The sequence below is a fragment of the Pelecanus crispus genome, chromosome 10, assembly GCF_030463565.1.
Source record: "Pelecanus crispus isolate bPelCri1 chromosome 10, bPelCri1.pri, whole genome shotgun sequence".
Taxonomy (NCBI): domain Eukaryota; kingdom Metazoa; phylum Chordata; class Aves; order Pelecaniformes; family Pelecanidae; genus Pelecanus; species Pelecanus crispus.
The window spans coordinates 14,323,880-14,348,038 of record NC_134652.1 but is presented as its reverse complement, the minus strand read 5'-3'; the positions used below and the strand labels follow the sequence as shown (position 1 = coordinate 14,348,038).

The following is a 24,159-nucleotide window of genomic DNA, read 5'->3' as shown; positions in this document are numbered from 1 at the left end:
CAGGAGCAGCCTGCTCCAGCGTGGGTCCCCCACGGGGTCACAAGCCCTGCCAGCAAACCCGCTCCAGCCTGGGCTCCTCTCTCCACGGGTCCACAGCTCCTGCCAGGAGCCTGCTCCAGCGCGGGCTTCCCACAGGGTCACAGCCTCCTTTGGGCACATCCCCTGCTCCGGCGTGGGGCCCTCCCCGGGCTGCAGGTGGATCTCTGCTCCCCCGTGGGCCTCCATGGGTGCAGGGGCACAGCTGCCTGGGCAGGGGCTGCACCAGGGGCTGCAGGGGAATCTCTGCTCCGGCGCCTGGAGCACCTCCTGCCCTCCTTCTGCACTGACCTTGCTGTCTGCACGGCTGTTCCTCTCACATATTTTCACTCCTCTCTGCAGCTGCAGGTTTTGTGTTCCTTGTCCAATTGCTTTGTCAATGCCCTCTTCCCTAGAAAGGGATCCCAGCTGTTCGGCTTCCTTACCCTCTAATTCCAGGCTACTGGCTCCATTGTCCCAGCACTGGAGCAGCCAGGTGACAATGTGCTCACCCGGACGATGGCTGAAATCTTTTCATGTATCTTGCAGTTCACTCGAGGATAACGATTGGGTGGTTTCTGTCTCTTCTACGAGTTCTTCCTCCTCCTCCTTCTCTCCTTGTAGTGGCCCTGGTTTTTCACCATCCCTTTCTAAATGAGCTGACTTTCGCTTCCAAGATTTCTTCTTGTGTATAGGGGCGGCTGATACCGGCAGCGGTTGGTTCCCTGGAGCAGCCGCAGTGCCTGTTGCTGGGGTTGGAGTAGCCGCAGTGCCTGTCGCTTTGTTGTCACATCCAGAGACCTTCTTTTTCCCTTGAGGGTACTGAATATGTTGAACAGGTGCTGGTATGCATGGGCCAGGCCCCAGCACATTGCAGTGATTTGTGTCCCTCTGGAGTTGCCAGGGTGACAGCATACTTCTTCCAAATATTCTACTAATTTTTCTGGATTCTGCACTTGTTCAGGGGTGAAGTTCCAAAACACTGGCGGAGCCTACCATCCTAGGCATTTGCCCATGCTATCCCACACACCCTGCCACTCATAACTATCCAGCCTTGAGGTAGATCTCTGGATGATATTCTTAAATTGCTTATTAATCTTAGACAAAACCAAAATGATATTCCCAAGAAATATCAATAGATGTATTTTAATTACCCAAGGACATTCAAAATACTGAAAAGCTATTGTAATGAAGGAGGAAACATCATACAAGAAGGTAGCAAAGGTGCCATTCTGTATTTCCTCCATAAAAAACCTCAGAGAAGTGGTATAATTGCTAATTGTCTCCACAAGGTGGTACCCGAAGTACATTAATGGTTTCAGTACAAAACCTAAATACCAGCTAAAACTCAAGGTCAGTGTTTTAATAACAAATCTCCCAGGCAAAACATCACTAGTCATTGCAGAGCACAGCAAACTGCAAAAACCAACACCAATCTTTTAACATGTACAGCAAAAAATGGAGGAGCATGGTGCAGATCAGATAAACTAAGATCGAGAACAGATATGTCAATATCATGACCCGCAACTATTAACTGATACAAATTCCTTAATAAGCTCTGGTTAATCAGTTATTATCTCAAACCCTTCATAGCCCCATGTTGGGCACCAAAAGGACTGTCGTGTTTTAGCCCCTGTGGGCAACCAAGCACCACGCAGCTGCTCGCTCACCCTCCCCCCCGGTTGGATGGGGGAGAGAATCGGAAGGGCAAAAGTAAGAAAACTCATGAGTTGAGATAAGAACACTTTAATAATTGAAATAAAATAATAATAATAATAGTAGTAAAAATTGTAATGAAAAGGACAACAACAAGAGAGAGAAACAAAACCCAGGAAAAAAAAAACCCAAGTGATGCAACTGCTCACCACCCGCCGACCGATGCCCAGCCAGTCCCCAAGCTGTAATTGCTGCCCCCTGGCCAACTCCCCCCAGTTTCTATACTGAGCATGATGTCACATGGTATGGAATAGCCCTTTGGGCAGTTTGGGTCAGCTGTGCTGGCTGTGCCACTTCCCAGCTTCTTGTGCAGCTGGCAGAGCATGGGAAGCTGAGAAGTCCTTGACTGGCATAAGCAGTACTTAGCAACAACTAAACCATCAGTGTGTTATCAGCATCATTCTCATACTAAATCCAAAACACAGCACTATGCCAGCTACTAGGAAGAAAATTAACTCTATCCCAGCCAAAACCAGGACACTTGTTCAGCCAATAACAGCAACATCCATCAGCAATATTTAGGGCTCGCCACAAAAGGGTGGTTTTTGCGCAGAGATATCCAGAATAATTATTTTGAATTTCTGTGGATTCATATTCTCAGGAAGTCTGACATCGCTGGCATTATTCTGGAGTAGCTATTCTACTTGTATGTTCACGTTGCATCTTATTCTGGAACAAATTCTACAGGCAGTCAGAAATCACAGGGATTCTTGGCATTGGGCTCACCGTGCTAGGATTGCACTGGACATATCCCCACTCCATCCTTCTGCTCTCTCAGAAACATTTTTTGGGGAACTAGAAACAAAACAGACTTCACACTTTAGATTTTGTACAAGACTTCCTTTATTATAAATAAAGCTGCATGAGAAGTTCTATACAAATTCAACAGTGTCCTGCTCAAAAAGCAGCGGTTTGAGTACAGCATTGTCAATCAAGGAAGACCTTAGTTTGGAGAGTTTGGTGTTACTGCCCATCTCAGCTGCATTGCCAAGATTGATCTTCATACTACAGTTTTGCTTCTGAGCTACCATATTACACACACACCCCCAATCCTAAAAAAAAGACAAGTAATAAATAAAGCTATTTACTATGTAGGATCCTATGAGAACTAACCCCTCAATGACCAGCAGCTAAGCTGTTACAGGTGGGTAAAGTCTCATTTCTTCACCACAGAGAAAACATTGCAAAGGCTTTGCATTAAAAACATCTGGTGAACAAGCACCAAACCCTGCTGCTTGAATACTGGATAAAGTTTTGGATCTCTTCGCTGAAATACATCTTTATACCCCTGTAAGACCTGTATACAGAGCAAGTTGGAGAGAGAGAAGCCATATTCTGTGGTTGCCACATACTAAAGAGTGAACTCCCAACAGCTTCCCTTAGAAGACATTCAGCTCCTGAACAGCGATAATAACTTTAGACCAAGACATTTCCTAAAGGCAAATGGCTCCTGAGGCTATGTTGTAGATCAGTGGATGCTATCAAGCCACCACTAATTCCATTGCTTTGACAGAGCCTATAATAAAACATTAAAACCACAAGCTGAGGGTGGAGGGAGCGGTTGGAAACCAGCAGAAGGCAAAGAGGAGTTCATCTGTTAAATTCACGTGGTTAGCAAATAGCAAGAACGGCACTGAGACACAAGAAAGAGGTCCGGGACAGGCAGTTTACCTTTCCTTAGGATCTCTCACAGAGATACAGGCATTACCAAAGAGGTATTGTGCGTTTGTTACTCACGTGTCATACGCTGTTTGTTTTTAAAAGAACGTTATTCACTTTAAACCACAAAACCCCACTTCCACCCCCCACCCTTTAAAGCTGCTTCCTATGGATACCCAGCCAGACTTCAATCAAGGCAGAACTAAACATGGGCAGCACTAAAATGTCTTAGGATGTTTTTACTGGCTGACAGCTGATGGAGCTGAACTGTCTTATAAACCTTTTTTATGAAATGTGAGTGTGGCCTTTTGCTGACAGGGCGAGTACTTGGTGGGCAAAGATTTAATACAGGAGAGACGAGGCAGTCCAAGGAATGACGTGCTTCACATCACGGCCTCCTTGTACCACTGCAGCGGTCTGATCCAGAGAAATGCTGTGTACCCACAGCTCCTCAGATGGGACACGTATATACTTCTTGAATATATATACTGGTGTATGGCTTACAAAGATCTCTGCCCTGAGGCTTACTGGAGCACAGCTTATAATCACAGAGCACTTCTCCCCCCACAGAGGTATGAGTGGGTTCCCTCATGGCCTAAATGCAGAACAGACCTCTTAAAAGGTGCTCAGAGCAAAACGAGCATATTGCATGTGGGAAAATTAAGCCAAGCAATTTGCTTTCAGAGGAATCAAATCCATAAATTCCTTGGTTCAGCTCCAGCTTTGGTTCAACTAAACCCCATGGGAACACTTCAGGGTCAGTTTGGGCTTACGAGAGAACGGCACACAAATACAGCAAATGAAGAACAAAAGATTCAATCCACTTATCAGTTTAGGTTCCCTTTGAGCCTGAGCAGCGGTGCTAGGAGCTGTGTAAAGACGAGTTTAGGCATGTTTACAAGCCCGTAGGACTGGCATTACAAAGTTTTGTTCTAACATTTTAACAGGGCAGTTACCTTATTCTGTTCAACAGCCTTTTCTTCTCATCCTCCCCCTGCTCAACCTTATATAAAAGTTATTTTTCAACCCTGAATGTCATTTCCTGAGAGACCTGGGTCACAAATTTGTTTCTGTTCTGTGGACAGGATAAATTTAGACTCCTGACAGGAAATGGCAGAGAAATTTTTATTGCTTTCTGCCTGAGCTGGGAACACATTTAGAAGCAACTCTGACCACAACTGCTTCAGCACGACCTGCCTGCCGGCAGCCCGTGCAAAGCTGGATCTGCTACTGGCACTGTGCAGTAAACCTGGGCAGGTAAAAATGGCAAATTGCTTGGGTTTGCAGACAACTTACACAGCTTCCAATGTAGCCTCCAGGCTCCAGTATTCACCCACCCTCCCTGTACCTCTGCTTGTCACTACCTGCTTGGCATGTCCCCTGAGATTGCTCCTGCCCTCTTTCCTACTGGGAAGGCTTGCTTGGTTGTGCTAACGAAAGCCAGGGGCTTACAGCACTCTAGCGTTAGCAATTAGTCCTGCCCTATTGCTCTGCCAGCCCTGGCAGTCTCCCAGGCGCTTATCACCAAAGGTGCTGAAGCAAGCACTGATGATCCACGACTTTTTCCTACTGGCATTACCCACCAGCCTCTTCTCTCCCATTTTGCTTCCTACCCCTTACTTTCTGCTCAGAAATATTGCTTAACCACCCTATAACTGCGATGATGAAAGCCAAGGAGAGCAGCAATTTGAACAAAGAGCTCCCTGTCCCCACCTGTGCTTTCTTCAAACCAGGTGTGGAAATGGGAGTTACAGCTTTCTCTGCCTTTGTGCATGAAATGTCCCTCACTGGTGGAAGGACAGACAAGAGCAGACATCAATGAGGTGGTGAAATTGTTTTTACCAGGAAAAGGGAGGAGAGGACACGTCTGTGGAGAGTTTGCTTACCAACAGGCCGGATAATAAGCCTCACACTGTATGCTGCCCCTACTAGTGATACAGGATTAAATCTTCTCTCTGATGCATGTGATAGAGAGAACTGATGTAAAGGGACCTGTGGAGTCATGGTAATATCATCCCTGATGTGGCTCACCCCCCAGAATAACTACCCTCTTGTAAACAGGATTCAGAGAAGACCTAGTGTAAAAACATTGCAGGAAATCCTAACATAAGAAAATGGTAGGAAAGATCCCTTAGCACGGGAGGCCAGGCCTCCGGGACCAGCACACAGCAGATCTGCACTGAGGCCCTGGCTCGGATCCTGCATGAAGTACACGAAGGAGGGTGAGGAGCTACTGAGCCCTCTCCTACAGCAAAGCCACCTCTCCGGGGCTAGGCAGCCCACCGGCACGGCACTAACAGGCTGCTTCCTGAGGGAGTTCAGGCAGCTCCATTTCTGCACGTGCGTTGAGATTCTCCCCTGGCTTGAAAGCCTGCAGAAGCTGTAATTTCCCCATCACACTCCCAGCTCAGCAAATTATGGTCTGCTAGCAGCAGCAACTCAGAGCCTCATCAGAGCAGCAGTCTTTAAAAGGATTGAGGACACCCTATATGGAGGCAAACAGATAGCTTTTGCTTGGGTATCTGGGAGCAGAAGGGATGCGACACAGACCACAAGGCAGCTGCAGAGACAGCGCTGTGAAGCTCTGCTATGTGTGCACCTCTTTCATCCCCTCCTCCTAACTCAGAGCCATCCTGCTGGCTTTGGCCTCATTAAAACCATGCTGGGAGAGTCATACTCTCATTTGGAGGGCGATTGTTCCCTCCTGCTACCAGACTGCTGAGATTGGCTTCATTACAGGATAATTTTGGAGAACTGCTGCTTTTATGAAAGCAAAACCTGTAGCAGTCCTTTCTCTCTTGGCTGTTCTCAGCCTTGCTGCCCCGAGGTAAGGAAAACAAACAAACAAACCAAAACGCCAGAACCCAATAACAGTGTTTCTCTCTTTTACCTCAGGTAAAAAGGGTTCCTGTCCATTTATCCATGGAAAATGGGCAAGATTATAACCCATTAGCCATGTTACCATGAAGAAAATGGAACACGAATGAAATGGTCTGAAGACACAGACCCTGCTGCCTGCTCTGCTACATCCTCTCCAGGGAGAAGAAATGTGCAGGGTGCAAGAGTGTTTTTGAAGGACAGGACAAGCCATTTAAACTACTGCTGCAAGTCCTATCAAGAAGGCTGTTTTTTATAACTACAGTTACCTTTCAATTAAAGAGCTGTGGTTGATTTAAGGATCTCCATCCAGTCCAGACCTTGCGCATGACCCTCCTCCCCACATCAGCACCGAGTCTTATGTTGTGCTTCCCATGGGTCGCAGAGCTCCTGCTGTCTGCAAGCAGACAGGCTGCTGTGATCCCAAGATCCTGTCTCTGATTCCTCCACCCTTTTCTTATCTCCTCTTTCCAAAGGAAATGAAGTATTTGGCCACCACCACCGTTTGCATTGCAGGCATCTGAATAAATTAGTCATATCTGTTGCTCACCATCACTGTAGCGTGACTGAGGCACAATAGAAAAATATATTCTCAGCTGCATAAAACCCAGCCAGCACACCAGTGGAGCAGAAACTTACTTTTATACCACATCTTCCAGTTTCTCCCTATCCTCCCCCCATCCCCTGTTACTGCAGAAACCACGGCCCAGGACCGGTTCAGCTGCAGACAAGAAGCTGTACTGGCAAAGTCAGTTGTCTCCAGGAGGCTTCAGAAAGCTGCCCTTTGGACTTGTGCTTAGAGGAACAAGTGTTTTCCTGCTGGCTTTGGTTAAAGGGATTCCTTATGGATCCCATTGGCGTGTGCAAGGGGAATGTGCACTGTGTATTCATTTATTAGTGCAGACATGTTCCTGAGCATCTCGTGGAATGTGTCCACTGTCTTCCTGTAAACGTCCCTGTGTAGCACAAAGGGACGGAAAAGGTTGAGGGGTTCAGCCTTTTGGAATATGATGGGGAAGCCCAGCTCTGCTGGTACCTTCCCATTGCCAATGAAGAAGTGGTAGAGCTTCTTCTCATGCAAACATTTCTCCAAGAATTTCAGCATGTCCTGTAGACGGGCCTCCAACTTCTCTGGGGCCCAGTCCTGACTGGGACGTGCTTGCAGGAGATGCAGCATCACTGTCTTCAGGTGGTAGTTGGTAAGCCCGCTTGGACCTGTGAGGCTGCACTGCTTCCCATGGAGGAAGGAGAGGATCTGAAGGCAGCTGACATGGCAGGCATTAGCAGGCAGCATTTTGGAGACCAGCTGGATGAACCTCCTCTCATACACTGCAAAGGTGAGAAACCAGTGAGTGCTGGAGGGGAGGTCTGCTGCCAGGCCCCTCCGAGGGAAATGAGAGATGAAGTAAACGTCAGAGTTCTCATACTGCACCACAGGGGTGAGGTTGAAGGCAATTGATTTCCCTGACCTAAATTTTATCTTCAGGGCTCCTGGTGAGTCCAGGAGGCTGAAGGAAAGGTCAAATTCATACTTGTGGGAGATTCTGTTCCAGGCCTTGGTGACCGCAATCTGGAACCACTTCATGACTTGGTCAGCATCCAGATATTGAGTATTTTTGAAGCACAGGAGGTCTTCCATCTCACTGCTGGGCCTGGTAGTATTGGCCTGGCTATGGAGGAGGCACAGCATATCTTCCCCTAGTTTAGTCTTGTCACAGATGCAACCTGTCACATCCTCATCTGCCCTGCATACCTTGATAGTGCCATAGCCTTGTTCATCTGGGGGAAAAGAGTCGCCAGAGCACCAGGTCTGGGACCTGAAACAGTATGGCTCTGGGGGGGCAAAAGGCACTATCAGATCACAGACAAAAGGTTTACGCACTCTCCAATTCTCATACATGCTCCCCACACCCATGCAGTCCTCCACTTCCATGTCAGCATCCCGGTTACAAACACTCCTCAAGGCCTCCAGCAGGTCATCTGCAAAGCCTTCCACCATCTCCCGCATCCTGGCCATGTCTCCAGTGGTACCCAGGATGCGCTTCTCGTAGAAGCTAGCCAAGACAGCCTTGTCAGGGAAGGCCACTCCTTTAAATGCTTTCCCCAGGACAGCCATGTCATCTTCTTCTCCTCCTGTGTCCTGCCAACTCCCTTCCTGGAAATCCTGCCTCCAGAGCTCGATCAGCAGGAAGATGACCATGGAAAGGGCAGTCCACGTATCCCATTGGACCTTTTCCTCTTTGCTTTCCTCAACTACCTCTGCAGCCTTTTCCAGAGCCTTCTGTGTGGCTTCCTGGTCTGCAATTTCCTGCTCCAAGCGCAACTGCTCCAGCCGAAGGCTCTCCTCCCGCTCCTTCATCTTCCGGATGATTTCTTCCGCATTCTCGGGGACAGTGCCATTCTCTTTAGGGAAGAGGAGCGGGTGGTTGACAATAGCTGTAATCACCACTAGGCACACCCGGAAGATTCCCACGGGCATGGCAGTTCCTTCCCTGGAAGAGAAAGAAAGGCAGAATGACCCATGATTTGGAGTATATTCCCTCAAGAAGAAAAATGAAAGAAACTCCTCACTTGAATAAAAGCTTTGGCATCCTTTCTAGCCCTGAAAAAACTGCTTGAGTCTTGAAGCTCCTACGCGCATGCCTGTTTCTGCAAGTTATCAACCAAGCTTCCCAAAGAGACTTTGTCAGCAGATAGTGAGGATGAAAGTGTCCTCTTACCAAATTAACTTCAAAGAACAGAACTGTGAAGGTGCTAGCTACTGTCAACCCACTGTGATGCTGTTGGGGCAGTGTGGGAGGGCATGTCCTTCCTCCCTCCTTTAAAGCTCTCAGGACAGAAAGGGAAAGAAGCAGGCAGGACCTCCCCAGATGTAAAAAAAGCAGGGCTGGAGATGACCACTGCTTTCCGTCAACATAAGGCTAACGTTGCAGATGTAGCAATGGCATAGGCAGGGCTGTCCTGGCCACCTTCCATGTAAGCATGTCTGGGGACCCACACAGCCTGCTTGGATCAGAGCAGTCTTTACTGCCAGTGCTGGTTATGTGCACCTGGGTGGAAACCAGCCTGCATGGTTTTGTGCTTCTCAGCAGGCACTAGAGGCAAAGCTCTTCCTGCCTTTCAGCACCATCAGGATCAGGCTGTGGCAAACCCTCCTGGCCCCCAGCATGCCTCATGTCTGCGGTCCCTGGAAAAAGGGCAGAGACAGAAAGATTGCTAAACTGGAAAGGGTTTCCTTTAACCAGGTGGTTTTAAAATCATCAGGTGGTTTATTTTTGGTGCTTACTTTGCTATTAATCTGTGGAAGACACTAGTGAACACTGTGGTTTTGATCTAAGCCACCTTCCCCAAGAACCCCCTTAACAGCTGTGCTTGCAGCCCGCTCACCCCTATCTGAAGTGACCCCAGCGTGGCTCTGAGGACACACCCTGGGTCTTGCTATCGCTGTGCTTGCAGCAGGCAACCGTGTGCCAGCGACAGTCCCACGTCACCCCTTGGCATGACCAAGACTGCTACAGTGTTTTGAAGTTGCTTCGTGTGGTTACTGGCTCTGCTGCTCGGATGTCACACTTAATAAAGCTTTCCATGCCATGGGGCTCATGATGAAAGAATTTAATTCCCAGCTTTCTGGGACATAGTCACATTGCTGGGGCATCTGCCTGGCCCTGACGAGGCTCCCCAGAGGTCTGGGCCAGAGGGTGCTCAGGCTGAAGCCTGGGCTCTTTCCTGCCAGGTGGCCTTTCTGTTTCTGGAGGGCTAGCATCACTATCAAGATCCCAAGTTCCTGCTCAGGGCAAGACAATCTGAGGTTGTCACCCACTGCTGAGATGTGGCAAGCTCACCAGTCCCTCTTTCTAGCAACATGACCCCTCAGTCCTAGCACAGGGACATCAGAAGGACAAGACAGACAAGCAGGGGTATTTCTTCCTCCAGCTGGGACCTTTTAATGCAGCCCCTTTAATGTTTCAAAAGCGTGCTTGAGAGAAAAGCATTTCTGTTACAGAAATAAAGTCTATCCATAAAATACCTAATCAATCAAACCAGACAGAGTCATCTCATTCCTAACAAACCAATTCATCCTGCTGCAGGAATGAGGCTGTTTCACAGAGAGCCAAGAGCTGGTGAGGCACCGTGTGCGCACCGGGAGCTGAGGGCTGCAATTTTCTCCCCCTGCAGTAGCTCCTTCCTGGCCTGAACCCAGCATGTTTTGGTACCACAGCAACCCTGCTGTCCCAGTGGCTGGGCAAGGAGAACATTTCTGGCAATCTCATTTGTGCCTCCACAGGGCATGCAATAAAGACAGATCCATCCCAGTGGGCCTTGCTATTACTGCACAACAAACTGCTGGCTTTCGATTGCAGGAACCTAGATTTCCTCGATGTGAGCGCTTACTGTGCATGGGAACTGTGTCCTTCGGCATGCAATTATCTTTGCTTACAAGAGGGCTGGGACTGGAATAACAAGGGAAAGGAACAGGATTGAGATGCATTGTCCAAGCAGCAAGAAAATTCACACGGTGCTCAGGATAGCACTAAATGCCCCTCCCTGTGTAACATTTACTAACTACCCTTTTTCTATATCCCGTGTACATGCATAGATGCATGTTCTTACGCAGACATTGCTCTGGAGACGGTATGCTGGCCTTTCTTGTACTTTCTTCATTTACATTAACTCTTTAATTCATCAGGCAATGAATAAAGCTGAATTAATGCCCAAAGCTGGGTGTTCCAGTTATTCTGTGAGCTCCATGCCTGGCCGCATTTTAAAAATAAACTGGGGTCGCCCTGCATTGCAAAGGGCTTTATCAGTTTGCCGGGGCAGGGCAGGAAACGCTGGCGAGTTCCTTTCCTTAGTGCTACGCTCTTGCAGACCACGTGTGCTTTCTAAGCTTAAAAATAACATGGCCAAGGGCCAGGTGCCTTCTCTTGCAGTCTTGACTAGGATGACATTGCTGCTCTGCCCTGCTAGGCCTCTGTCCCTGCGGGTGAGATGTTTTACTGTTACCAATTACTTCTTAGATGCATAGGGCTGCAAAAAGTCAGCTTCCTTAGGATCTTCTTGTACCCTTCAAGACTCTCCCATGCCCAGCTGCCCATGGGCACACCGCTTCCAGAGGTTACCTGCCCCAAAGCTCTGCTAGCAGAAGGACTTAGGCCAGACAACCCCAAGTCCATCACTGGCCAGTTCACTGAATTCATTCTGAGTTACATGCACAGTCTAGGCTACCCCAGCTGATTTTGCCGGAGTAGGTTAGGAAGCATGCACACAACCTTTTCCCCCAGCCAGAGTTTCCCCAGCTCTACAGGCATCAACCTCTGGAAAAGAGTCAAGATGAAAACTGAAGTGACAACATCTTCAGATCACATGAATTTGCAAGAGGCATGTCTGTTTTCAGCCTGAACAGAGGAAGTTTTCCTGGTCAAAACTGCCCTTTTGCTACTGTAGCTATTCACACCAGAAAATGAAGCCAAACGTTAACCCCAGGGAAGGCTTAAAGTTAGTCGTGCTCAGTGGCCAAGGTCAGTGGAGCCTGGCCTTGGCAGCAGCAAGGGTGGTACGGGAAGAGCATTCCCACATCTCATCAGACACAGCTTTCCTGGCTAATATGGAAAGACTAAATAATACAGGTGAAACCAGTAGCGCTGCCTGCTAGGGCAGTCCAGCCTACCCCATAAAAAAGGCTGTTCTTTTCCCTTGCTTTTAACTTCAGCCCAAGCAATTTAAGTCTGATAAAAATATTTATGCCTGCTCTGGCTGAGACAGCTTTTGTGTGGGTAAAAGGGAGAGAGCTCAAATGTTTCCAAGCTGGAGACTAAGAAAGAGAAACATCATTTTTTCATCTATGCATCCAATTTAGCAACATTTCAAGCATGAGGGGAAAAAAAAAAGTGTTCATGAGTTTTTAAACAGCAAGTTCCCAAAGTGATCTTCAACCTTTTCCAAATTTCTGGCCATGCCAGTTTTTTCCCATTCAAAACACAGACAATGTGCAGGCTTGGTAACAGGCTTACATCTAACTACCTTCTGCTGACCCTCTTGCAGCAGTCCCAGCGCTCCGAAGACCCCTCTGAGGGAGGGCACTGTGGTCCTCGTCGCATCGCAGGCAGGCCACATCCATGAACAGCTGAGCCTGCCCTCACCCTGCTCCCCGGGCTGGGGTGTTCCCAGGGTGAGAGAGCAGAGACCCCACCTCTTGTGCTCCCATGGGCACAAAGCATGGAAAGGAGCAGCGAGGCCGAGGAAAGCCACTCAGGGAAGGGAGGAGGGCTGAGAGCAAGCAGGTACATGGAGCCCCAACATCTCCATGCAAAGCTCCATCTCTGCTCACTGCCCAGCATGTGATGCTGCTTGTTCAAACCCGACCCTGGCACCAAAATTAGTTTCCTTCTGGGCTTTTCTGTGGCACTCACTGCTTCAGTGACTGGGTGCCTCACTGATTTTAAGGTTAACAATTGTTCTGAACAACCCTGGGAACTGAGGGGGCAGGTGCCGTCCCACTCTCCAGCTGGGGAGCGAGGGCTCAGTGAGATAAAAGCAGCTGATCATTCTGCTGCACAATTAGAAACAATGATCAGCTGCATCCTGCAGCACTTGGTATGTTCAAAGGCTTCACCAAGAGCACCTGCAGCCCTCCACCCTCAGCTCCCAGGCAAGTTAGACCTCATCCTTTCAAGCTTGAAGCAGCCTCCCTGGCTGGAGGATCCCGATCAGCCCCACAGCAGGTCCTGAGTGATGTGGGGAGCCCCAAGAAGGGAAGGGAAAATAGGACACTGCTACCATGCAGTTCAGGTTGATGCCATGAAGCCACATGCAGGAGGCAGCCAGCTAGTCACACTAAGCTGATCACTAAGCTGATCCGAAAGCCCTTTGCTACACAATTCTGTAATGTCTGGTTCACCTGCTCAGCTGGAGCACGGTTACAAGCAGCATGTTGCAAGGAAAGGGAAGCAGCACATGAAGCTTACAGGCATGTAAAGCCTTTGCACAGCCAGGCAGAGACTTGCCTAAGGTCAAGTGATGGCTGGAAAGCACCCTCTGCATGGGGACTTTGAGAGCTGGCTGAAATCCTCTTGCATACACACCATAAAAAACAAGGGGTGGGTATGGCCAGAGAGGCTTGCCCCAAAATTGCCACTGGACAAGACTCTTCTCCTTTGCCACATTGGGCAGCACCAGCCATACCAAAGGCTGGAGAAGAAATGGGCTGGAGCTCTGAATATGGTCCCTCAGGTGAGACTGAGCCACGCTCAGCCCCTTGGCAGAGGAGCAAAGACAGAGCTGCAGTTCCTCACCAGCACAAATGCAGCACCCCAAGCTGAAAAACTGGTGCCGAGCTCTGCAAACCAGCACTTGCTATGCGTGCATCTCTGCAGTAACTGTCTCGGTATCACCTGCGCTACCTGGGTCCCTCCACAAGTGGCCTTGAAGGCACCTGCAGAGACTATTGCAAGACAATATAAAAATAGCCATCACACTGTTTCCTGACTGTAGTCAGCCCTGAAGACGGATAGTGCTTGCAGTGCACGCTAGCGCAAGCAGATTTGCTTAGTGGTGTTTTATGTGGCATGGGGCAGAGCTCAGCTCTACCTTCAGCTTCTGCCTTGAAGACCTCCTCCTCACCTGGGAGCATCACAGGGCTCATCTAGTGTTCATGTGGGCCGACTTGGGACAGCCACTGCCCTGTGGCAGTGTGTCCTCTCCCCCTTCCTGCCAGCCACCCTGCCACAGGGGATTTCCCTGCATAAGCAGCATAGGTCCTTCATAGACAGAATCACAGAATGTTTGGGGTTGGAAGGGACCTCTGGAGATCATCCAGTGCAACTCCCCTGCTAAAGCATGTTCACCTAGAGCAGGTTGCACAGGATTGCGTCCAGGTGGGTTTTGAATATCTCCAGAGAAGGAGACTCTACAACCTGTCTGGGCAGTCTGTTCCAGTGCTCTGTCACCCTCAAAGTAAAGCAATTTTTCCTCATGTTCAGATGGAACTTCCTGTGTTTCAGTTTGTGCCTGTTGCCAGGCACCACTGAAAAGAGTCTGGCCCTGTCCTCCTGACACCTGCCCTTAAGATATTTGTAAGTGTTGATAAGATCCCCTCTCAGTCTCCTCCAGGCTAAACAGACCCAGCTCTCTCAGCCTTTACTCATAAGACAGATGCTCCAGTCCCCTAATCATCTTCGTAGCCTTCCATTGGACTCTCTCCAGTAGTTCCTTGTCTTTCTTGAACTAGGGAGCCCAGAACTGGACACAGTACTCCACATGTGGCCTCACCAGGGTAGACAATGATGCTCAAAGCCATAACAATGTTCCGTCCCTTCCAGCTAAAATGTGCTCAACTTCTGATGTCCCCAAGACTTCCTTACACCCTTTTCCACAGCAGCTTCAGACCCTTTTGTCTCCTGCTTAGTCTGTCAAAGGAAAAGAAAGAGATTTAAACAGCAGCTTGCAACTTGCCTCTGTAGGCTGCTCATGTGCTCTGAGCCCAAAGAACCCTCCATTTTCTCTGAAGACATGGGAGACTATTTCCCTTTGGTCCCTTTCTTTCCCCAAGAGTTCCTCATACAGCTATATTTTTTCCACCTTTTTATTCCCTTAAATTTTTAATCATGGGAAGCAAAACACGCTCTGACTAGTGTTCGGCAATAAACCAGGCAGGAGTGAGCTGAAGCTTTGATTCTTAAATTAGAAAAGCGCAAGTCAAGCCACTGAATGCTGTTCAGTCATGCACTGGAATACGCCAAGATGTCATCTACGACACACTCAATTGCTTCCTGCGATTTGGCTGACACAAAAGGCAGTGAATAGGTGGCCACCACATTGCATTTTGCTTTGGTAGGCTGCAAGAAAAGAGGCAATTCGAAGAGATGATAGAAACTACAGCTGGTTGGGAGCTTTTTTCATTGAAAGCTGCCAAGTTTTTGAAACCAGAACTTTCAAGGGAACAAATATGATTTCTGAGACTCTTTTTGGGAAGGTCCTTGAGGTCTGGAAAGGACTCCGCTGCTTGTTTTAGCTGGAGAGATTAATAGCTCAGAACAGCCACTAATCTGCACTTGGGACTTTCTTACTGGGAAGATGTGAATCTCAAGCCCAGGGGTTTCAGGCCCAGGCATACTCCCTCATAGCTGAGCTTCTGGGAGCTCCACAATTCCTCCCCTTGCTGTAACAGGAAGCAAATTGCCTTTTGGCCTTGGAGTGTATTGTCTGAAAATGCTTCTGCTGTGTTTATGAAGACCTAGTCAAGACAAAAAGTCTGCTGAGAGCCCTTTGTAATGCACTATGTCCTTCTCCAATTTGCAAATATCATTGCTACCTCTGCATGTATTCAGAGGTATGCCAGGCTGCAGCAGAAAGAAATTATGTTTTCTCTTACTGGGGACTACAAGCTCTGACTTGTAAGAGACATGCACAATGAAAGAGAAATGGGAATTGCAGAGGTGCACATCAGTATTATTGTTCCTGCCAAAAACTTGTAAGGATGCACTTTATTTAGTCAACCCCACACCATGCTGCTGTTTTTCCACCATCTCCCCATCAATGTCTACAGAGCAGTCAAAAGACCTTTGCTGGCTCAGGACAGATGGTGAGGGCAGTTTTCCTTCCAGCTGCTATGTGTAAAGTCTCAGGAATAGATGCATGCTGGATGGATGTTCACAGAAAAAGACAAAGGTACCACTAGATAGAGCAATACCCTGGTGAAGGTATCAGACTGGTCTCTGCCATTAGTTGCTGGGAATTTGTTGTTCAAGTTTTGCCTCATTTGCACTGAGAAGAATGAGAAAATTTTCATGTTTTAATTTTATGTGCACGTATTTAAAAAACAGAGCACACACATCTATGCCCTTATAGTCTGATCACTTACTTGGGTTGACAGAAACTTCTGTCGAAGGCTCTCCTCCAAATTCAGGAGGGAGTAACAGCAATCTAAGCTTTGGTCACCTTCCCAGACCCTGCGGTTGCTGCCCTCATCACTTGGCTGCTTTCAGGTCAATGCTCTGCAGGTTTGACCTGGGCTTTGGCAGGGCTTCAGTCAAATGTCTTGTTCCTGAGACCATTTTTACTGAAGAAGTATTTTCTGGGGTGGGCAGGGGAGGAGCCCCGTTTTGGTGAAGAATTTCAGACCAGAAGTGAGTGAGGTTTCCTCCCAGGTCAACATCATGTTTGTTGGGGCCTGCAGGTTATCCAACACCCCAGTGTGATGGACACTGCCAACTAAAACAGCTCCTAGGAGACATCATGCCAAAGCTCTGCATCTCAAAACAAGAGTTTCCATGTTCACTTGAGTCAGCAAGGTGGGGCTGTGGCATCAGGTGGGGCTGGAGGGCCCTTATAGCTGAGGCGACCACTCAGAGCCCATGTACTGAAACACACCCCAGGGTGACTAAGGGTTTATTGCACCAGTCTACCCTTCCCGCACCACTGCGTATGCATTAGCACATGTGATCCTGCCTAGCTTTCACCTGGCACAGGCAGCAAGAGCCCAGAGGCTCAGATGAGGATCCTCAGCTGGTTTCTACCCTCCACAACAAAGACCCCACTTCTGAGTGAGAACATGTCTCCAGACCCATAAAGAGGCATGAAGACCGCCCCCATTTCCTGCTCCACTGTCAGCTTCGACAGCACCCAGCACAGCCCACCCAGAGATCACGCAGCATAGGGCAGCCAGGAGAGGCTCCTGCTCTCCCATCTTTTGAGCACACAGTCAGCTGCAGCATACACAGCCCAGCCAGGAAAATTGGGAGCCAGAAAAATGCCATACAGCGTCTGAGCGGCACCAACTTGTGCTGTTCTTTCACCCCCTATGCATTAAGCTTGCATGCAGGACATTGGTGTGATTACCTACCGACAAGGACAGGACAGTTCCAGCCACAGCAGCTATAACTCATGCTCTGACTTGTCTTCTTGAGCATTAAATTAGTGCTACAGACAAAGTACCAAATTCCAGTTGCCAGCACAGTCGCAGTTGGTTCAACACAGACTAGTGGGATCAGGCTTTGTCTTTGGCTGTCTACCAAAGCCACCAGTGGAAAGGACCAAATGCACCAACACGAGGTGCAAACTGGTACCACAAACACGTTTAAAACCAGAACAAGCCAGCTGGCCTGCTCAGGACTACACAAGGCAGGTATGGCAAAGCAACTGCCTTCCAAAACATGCCTGGAAGCCCCACCCCAGATTAGCTGCTTGGCCACAGGACAGCAGTTGGACAAGGTCACTTGCCTGGTAACTATTGTTTTGCTGTTCAACTGAGAACATGTTAACCTTTTGTAACATCCATGGACATCCTGTCCCAAGCCTGCTGCAGTGCCAACAGGGTCAGTCGCGCAGCCTGAGTCGGACATCCTGCCCAACAGGTCTGCTGTGGACTTTCGGAAGCAGTATTTTCCTCCCGGGGTCACCAGATCAGGTATTTCCAAGGAAATGCTGATGCTCATCCTGTGTACAGGATTAGGTAGCCCTCCCTTCTCACAGACAGGCAGATTCGGGGTGGATAAGCATGCGAGCAGTACCGACATTGCTCTGGAGGCAGACGCTTCCGTGCAGCCCCAGGACCAAGTGAGGAGTGATTTTGCCAGCATCTCTCCAAGCAGAGGAGTGCTTGACTTGCCCTGGGAAGGACAGGGAGTTTCTCTCATGCCTTCCAGTCATTCACTACCTTTGCCATCAGGAAGTTTTCTCTCATGCCTCATTAACTGTCCCTTGCTGCAGTTTGAACCCCTAACTTGCCAGTGGCTGCTGTGGGTAAAAGTAGGACAGATTGTTTCTTTTCTTCTTGCAGCAGCACTCAAGATGTTCAGAGGTCCTCCCCTCCTGCCTTGGCTTTCTCTGCCCACAGACGCATTTGTAAGATGTTGCCGTAAACTCTCATACCCCCTCTTCCCTCAAAGCCTAGATAGTACACAGTTGTCTTTCTGGCCTAAAAGGAGTTATTTGCCTTCTAGGGCTCTTCCAAAACCCAAAGAGATGTGGCATCTGTTAGATTTTCAGTTTCATCAGCAAGTGGGGGTTTTATCCGGATAGTTCTAAGTCACTATTTCTCAGTGCATATAGGTATCACACCACTGACCAGAACATGATTCGGGGCCCCTCTTCCTGCCCCAGAAGCCAGCAGCCACCATCAAGGACAGCTGTAATAACTGCTAAATAAACCCAGAACCATGTCATGCCCCCAAAGCACTCACTGTTTACTCACTGTAAGGCTGGACCCAAGAGGGGGTGCCCATGGAGACCAGGAGACAAAGCTAACAGCATGAGGAGTGTGTTACTCAGGATCCTGCCCATTGCCTGAATGTGCTTTTTTACTTTTTGGCTGCGCAAGCCAGCTCAGCTCGTGTCAGCAAGCAGCACATGGGCAGTCTGTGTAGTGCCTCGAGTTCCCCCTGCTACAGCTGAGAAGGGGTTTTACAAATTGGAACATAGTGCTGGCTGTGAGGGAGGCAGGAGGGGAGAGGTAGGAAGTGTGTGTGCAGCTCCCACCCACGTACTGAGCTGTTGTGGTAGGCTACTGGCCAGGAACAGCTTGGCTTTTTAAGCCAAATAAATTTTGTCTGTTAATTGTGAAGAAAACAATTGGAATAGACTGAACTTTTGTGGTGGTTTTTTTTTTTTTGTCTGTGTTTTGTTTTTTTCTTTTTTAGGAGGAGAAAAGACACACACCAAGAAATTAAAAAAAGAATGTTGGGATTACCAACCTCGCCAGCTCCCTCCCCCTCAAGCCCAACGTGATGGGAGCCTGGGCAATAGCTGGTCATTGCCTTACACAATCTTTCATCAGCATAGATAGACACAAACCCCATGCTGCTTTACCAAAAGCCTGATAAAGTTGACCACAACGTATGGAGCAATGTCACCACACAGATGCTCTCTGGCCTCTGCCTGGTGCTCGTGCTGGGACCCACTCTGGCTGTCACCCTCTCAGCCACACGACCTCCCCTTGCACATGCGGGCAGCCATGGCTCATTGATCCGATTTGGGAGTCACCTCAGGGAAAGGTGATGAGAATACAAAAAGGGTTCAATTGCCAAGATGTTTGTTTAAATCTGCCCTCCTTTTCCCCACTTAATTCTCAACAAGGTGGACAAAACCACACCAGTTGTTTTAAATTGGGTAGTGGTTTATGCTGACTCTCCTCATCCTAAGGTAAACATATGCCCTGCATCTTAACTGTATATTGTACATCCATTGACACAAATGCTTCGGTATTAAAGGGTCTGTGTAAATGTTATTAAAAAGTTGATTTCCCAGCAGGGATACACCACTCCAGCACATCTAAGAAGAGCATGTGTGGATATTGGCACAGCTCAGACGTGACTTGCAGAATGATTATGTTTTACATGTGAAACTATGAAGTCCCACTTCAGTCATGTAACAATGAACACATATTACAGACAGTAGAAAGCACAGTAGTTGCCAGACACTTCCACACTGAGATGCTCAACAAAAACACAGCAAAAAGAAATTGTCATCGCAGGCTGGGCATTTGGTTGACCTGAGATCTTCTACTCCATCGGAGTCTTGACTCAGTGACTCACATTCCTATGTCAGGAGACCTGCAGGACCAAGTATCTGCTTAAACAGGACTCAAAAACACTGGATGGGATTGGAGGTTTGTGTGATACAGGACTATTGTTTTGCTAACTAGTTACAGCTGTTTGTATTCAAACAGTTGGGGGGGAAGAACAGTATTTAAAATAGCCAAAATGTCACCACAGAAGTGAAAAGCAATGCTTTATTCCATTGCCTGAAATCCCAGCTTTTTTATAAAAAACAATATAGTTCCTTAAATAAAATAGAATTAAAAAAAATCCCCAGACTGTGAAAGCCCCTGAAGGGATGGGTAGAGGGTGTGGAAGGAGGAGAGAGCAAGAAAGAGCACTTCTACTACAATGCCCTGTTTCCTTGACTCTCACTAGGATGACTCCCTGATCTAAGCAGAGGCACTCCACATTGCACACCAGCACCTGCAGGAAGAATCAGGGCCTCTTACTTCATTACCTGGTGGCTCTAGAAAAGAGCAGGAGAAACAGCACAAATGCTTTGGGAAGCAGTAAGCCCAGTCTTGGCTCGCTAGTCATAAACCTAAAAACTGCCAAAAGACACGCATGCACACAAATATGTTGGCTGCAGAGTCCTGCTGGCTAACCCTGCTTTTCAAAATGAGTTTGAATAAATAAAAAACAGAAGAAAAAAGCAAAGCCATACACAAAACCAAACTTCCCCACTTCCATACAATATTTCCATGAAGCTCATCCTTTCAGCACCCACGGCCACCAACTCGGAGCCATTTTGACCCAAGGGAATGACTCAGAGACCAGCCTATTGCCACATGCACCATATTTAATAATTTTCACATACTCTTTGCTCAGTCCCCTCTGCTTACCAACAAAAGAAGACATCTTAGAGCTCTGTCTTTCCCTGAAGAGTTTGTAAACTGAATGCTGGGAAGAAAAACTCTGAAAAGACTCAGTGGGAAAAGAGCGATGTAACATGCACTGCTGCAGCAAAACTACCAAGCATACGTTAAGGCTGTGAAGCCACGTGGTTTTCATTTGGGATGTGTGGGGTGAACACATACGCTTGCTTCCTTTATAACATAAGCACAACAAAGGAAGGCTTTGTTGGAAAGCCAAGGGACAGCCTCTCCGCACACTTAAAGGCTAAGTTACAACGTAATGGGAACTGTGAGTCATAGCTGTGGGGCCCCTGCTCACAGGCACAAAAATCCCCTCTGCTGCAACAGGCAAGGAGCTTAGCTTAGCGAGGAGCAAAGACAGTTTCCAGCTCCACATGTGGCAAATACAAGGCTGAGCTGAGAGCACATGTTGTGGATGACTTAGGACGCAAACACACCCCTTTCAGTCGACATTTCTTCCTGTAACTCCTTCAGAGCTTGAGATCATAACCCTGCACTCGTTCCAAGAGCATGAAGCAGCTATGGCTCAACAGGGAGGTGGGATGGACATCAACCAAGCACCTTCAGACTGTCTTTTGACTTTGGCTGCAGAAGAGTGTGGCCATGATACTAAAACTGAGCATAGCCAGCTTGCTAGGTAGGACCACAGTAGAGCTCTATGTCCTCAAGTCACCTAGTGTGCCAGATAATTTATGTCACTGTGTGTTGCAGTAGGGGAGGGTCAGCTGATGGATTCCAGCTACGCAAAACACAGACATCCATCTCATTCTTGCCCCTACTAGCATGGGAGAGAAAGGTAAGGGTCTCCTTCAATTACCATGAATGGGTTGCAATCTGCAGTGCAGAAGTGGCTGTGCGCAGAAAATCCAAGTGTTTTCTCTCACATTTCCATCAGTCCCAAGGTATTTGGTTGCTAAATCTCCAGAGGCCTTTACAAATCAAACTCTCATCTGAAACCAGTGGCAGTCAGGTACCTGAACATCCAGGAGGAAATAGCTTAGGATCTAAGCATTTTGAGAGCAGATACACACACAAGAACAAGCCCCTCTGGGAAGCACTACACTGTGAACATCAAGTGTCACAGTTTAAGCTTGAAAATGTCTCCTTAGCTCCATCTCCAGTATCTATTAATATTCTACAAGCGCTTAAAAAATAGGGGGGGGGGGGGGGAAGAGTTCTGAAAAAGCAATACAGTCTCCCTCTCTGCCTACACGCATGGCCTGCACTGTGCCTGGATGATTTCTGGCAAGCCTTTGTCTACTTTGTTCTGAAAAGCTTCCAGCAAATCTCCATCTCTGTCTCCCAAGGCAGTCTAGACTACTGCTTAACCACCTCTACCTTAAGAAAGTCTCCTTATCTCTGCATGTGCTTTCTCCAAAACAAGCTGTAAGCCCTGCTGGGATTCTGGCACATACAGGCGGTATCTTGTCTTAGGGAGCTCCTTCCCTCCCTGCAGGCAGTGTGGGAACCGTTTGCTCCCACTCCTTATCAGGTGCTCATTGAGCATCACCAAATCCTCTGCAACTTGGAAGAACTGAAAGCAAGGCACTCTGAAGCTGATTTTCACTGTTTTCATTTGGGTTCGGATGCAAACTCTATCTTTTCAATTGACAGCACCCACCATCCCTTGAGGCAACCCAGAGAAAGATGCACACAGGTAGCTCAGTGACACCTTATAGCTAATGTCACTTTTCTGCCCAGGCGCAAGAACCTTCTCTACGTGCTCTTCCCTCTGGTTTTGAAAGTGAAGGAACAGTACATTTTCCTTTGCCAGGCAGCCGAAATAACCATATGAATCGGAGACTGTGCCTAACAGGGCTTAAATTCTGCAATGGTTGGCCTCAATGGTCCTCATCTTTGCCAACGCCATGCTTGGTTTTTCCAAGCCACATGCATGGCAGTGGGGTGCATCAGATGTTTTCCCTGTAAATGCTGAAGAAGCATCCCTGCCTTGAGGCAAGTATCACTGATACAAATAACGTGCTAGATCAGCCAGAAAAACCTGCCTCTGGAAGAAGTATAATAATGAAAGACAGTGGGGGGAAAAGGCGAAAGAGAAAGAGCTTCATTTACACACAGGAGAATGGCAATGGGCCAACTCTCACAGCTTTGATCGGGGCTGGCAGGAGGAACATGCCAGGGAACGCTGTGAGCTGAGCTTTGCTAGGGCAGAGCAGCTGTTTGAACTGACTGGGATGGGAAGAAGGGACAGACACCACCCAACACAGACACAGATCCAGAATAAATAGGAGGAGAAAAAAAAAAACAAAAAACCAAAAAAGAATCATATGGAGTACATGAAGTAACAGGTACTCAGAGCTGTAGCAGGACATTGTGGCAGCCAGGACTGCTGCTCCGGCAGCTCCCTCTGCCATCAGCTCCAGTTCTCCCCTTCCCACCACTGCTACCCACAGAGCCTCCTGTCACACACTCACAGAGCAGCACTGCCAGACATCTGGGTTTCACCCGGCAGTTCTGCTTTCAGCGGGTTTTTCAGGGGTTTTCGTACAAACATGAAAACTCTACACATTGCTGGCTTGTAAAAATCACTATTTCTCCTCAGTCAGGCTGCCTCTGCTATCACCGCTGATCATCAGGAGGTTGTCCAGGCACTTCCAGGCCTTTGCTCTCCCTCTAACACCTGGAAGAGGGGGGATCTAGTGCTTTCCCAGTTTGGGTAAGGTACCTCTGGCAAGTTCTCGTCCATAGCAGCAAATGCAGCAGTAGCTGCTGTCAGCAAAGCCGTTGGTTCCCTTTCGCCATCACTCTCTGACTAGAGCCCAACTGTACCAAGCAGTCAGATAAAAGCAATTTTATACCGAATGCCAAAAGAGAGAGGCTTTTAACACTGATCTTCTAAACCGAAGCCAGTTCCAAATTAAACCTTCACAATATTGCTACTTTTGCAGTGCTGTCTGACCCTCACTGCTGGGAACATTTACTAAAATATGAGCCACACCACTTTCCTTCCGGCATTTCTGCTGCAATGCTCAAGATCTCCTAGTCAGAGCCCATCAAGAAGCTTTTTTAAAATCACATCAAATCTGGAAGGAAGAATGACCCCCGGAGCACTTACCTGCTACACGACTTTGCAGGTGCTCATTAAACTTCACATTACTACTATCACCGTGATGCAGAGAAGACTATATTCAGTCACCCACTGCTGAAGCAGAGCCAGGAAGTCTGCAAAACACAAAGAGAATGAATGAGGAAGTTCAGGCAGAAGATTGGTCCATAATGCAGTTATCTAAATTAGGGATTGATTAAAAGAGAGATTAACTCACCCCCTTACCTAATAAAATTATTATAAAACCTCAAGAGACCACAAGTAATCAGCTTTGAAGTGATCCGGGAAGAGTTAAAATGCTGCTTCTCCCATGGGAAAGCGTGCAAATCGCGCTGCGGGTCTGTCAGTGTTGCAGACATACCGGCAAGCAAGGACCTCTCTCCTCTGACTCCATCCTCACCCACCAGCCCTCTCC

General features: G+C 48.1%; 1 protein-coding gene across 1 annotated transcript; it reads right to left on the bottom strand.

Moving 5' to 3' along the window:
* Positions 1-5,995: 5,995 nt before the first annotated feature.
* On the bottom strand, positions 5,996-23,826 carry ITPRIP (inositol 1,4,5-trisphosphate receptor interacting protein). Its single transcript, XM_009489695.2, has 2 exons — positions 23,754-23,826; positions 5,996-8,759 (listed from the first exon to the last, which is right to left on the bottom strand). Exon 2 carries the CDS (start codon positions 8,744-8,746, stop codon positions 7,097-7,099), a length of 1,650 nt encoding a protein of 549 aa, XP_009487970.2. The 5' UTR covers positions 8,747-8,759; positions 23,754-23,826; the 3' UTR covers positions 5,996-7,096.
* Between the last annotated feature and the right edge of the window lie 333 nt (positions 23,827-24,159).

Excerpts from the sequence above, each read along its gene's own strand:
- ITPRIP (XM_009489695.2), bottom strand. The coding sequence starts at position 8,746 with ATGCCCGTGGGAATCTTCCGGGTGTGCCTAGTGGTGATTACAGCTATT.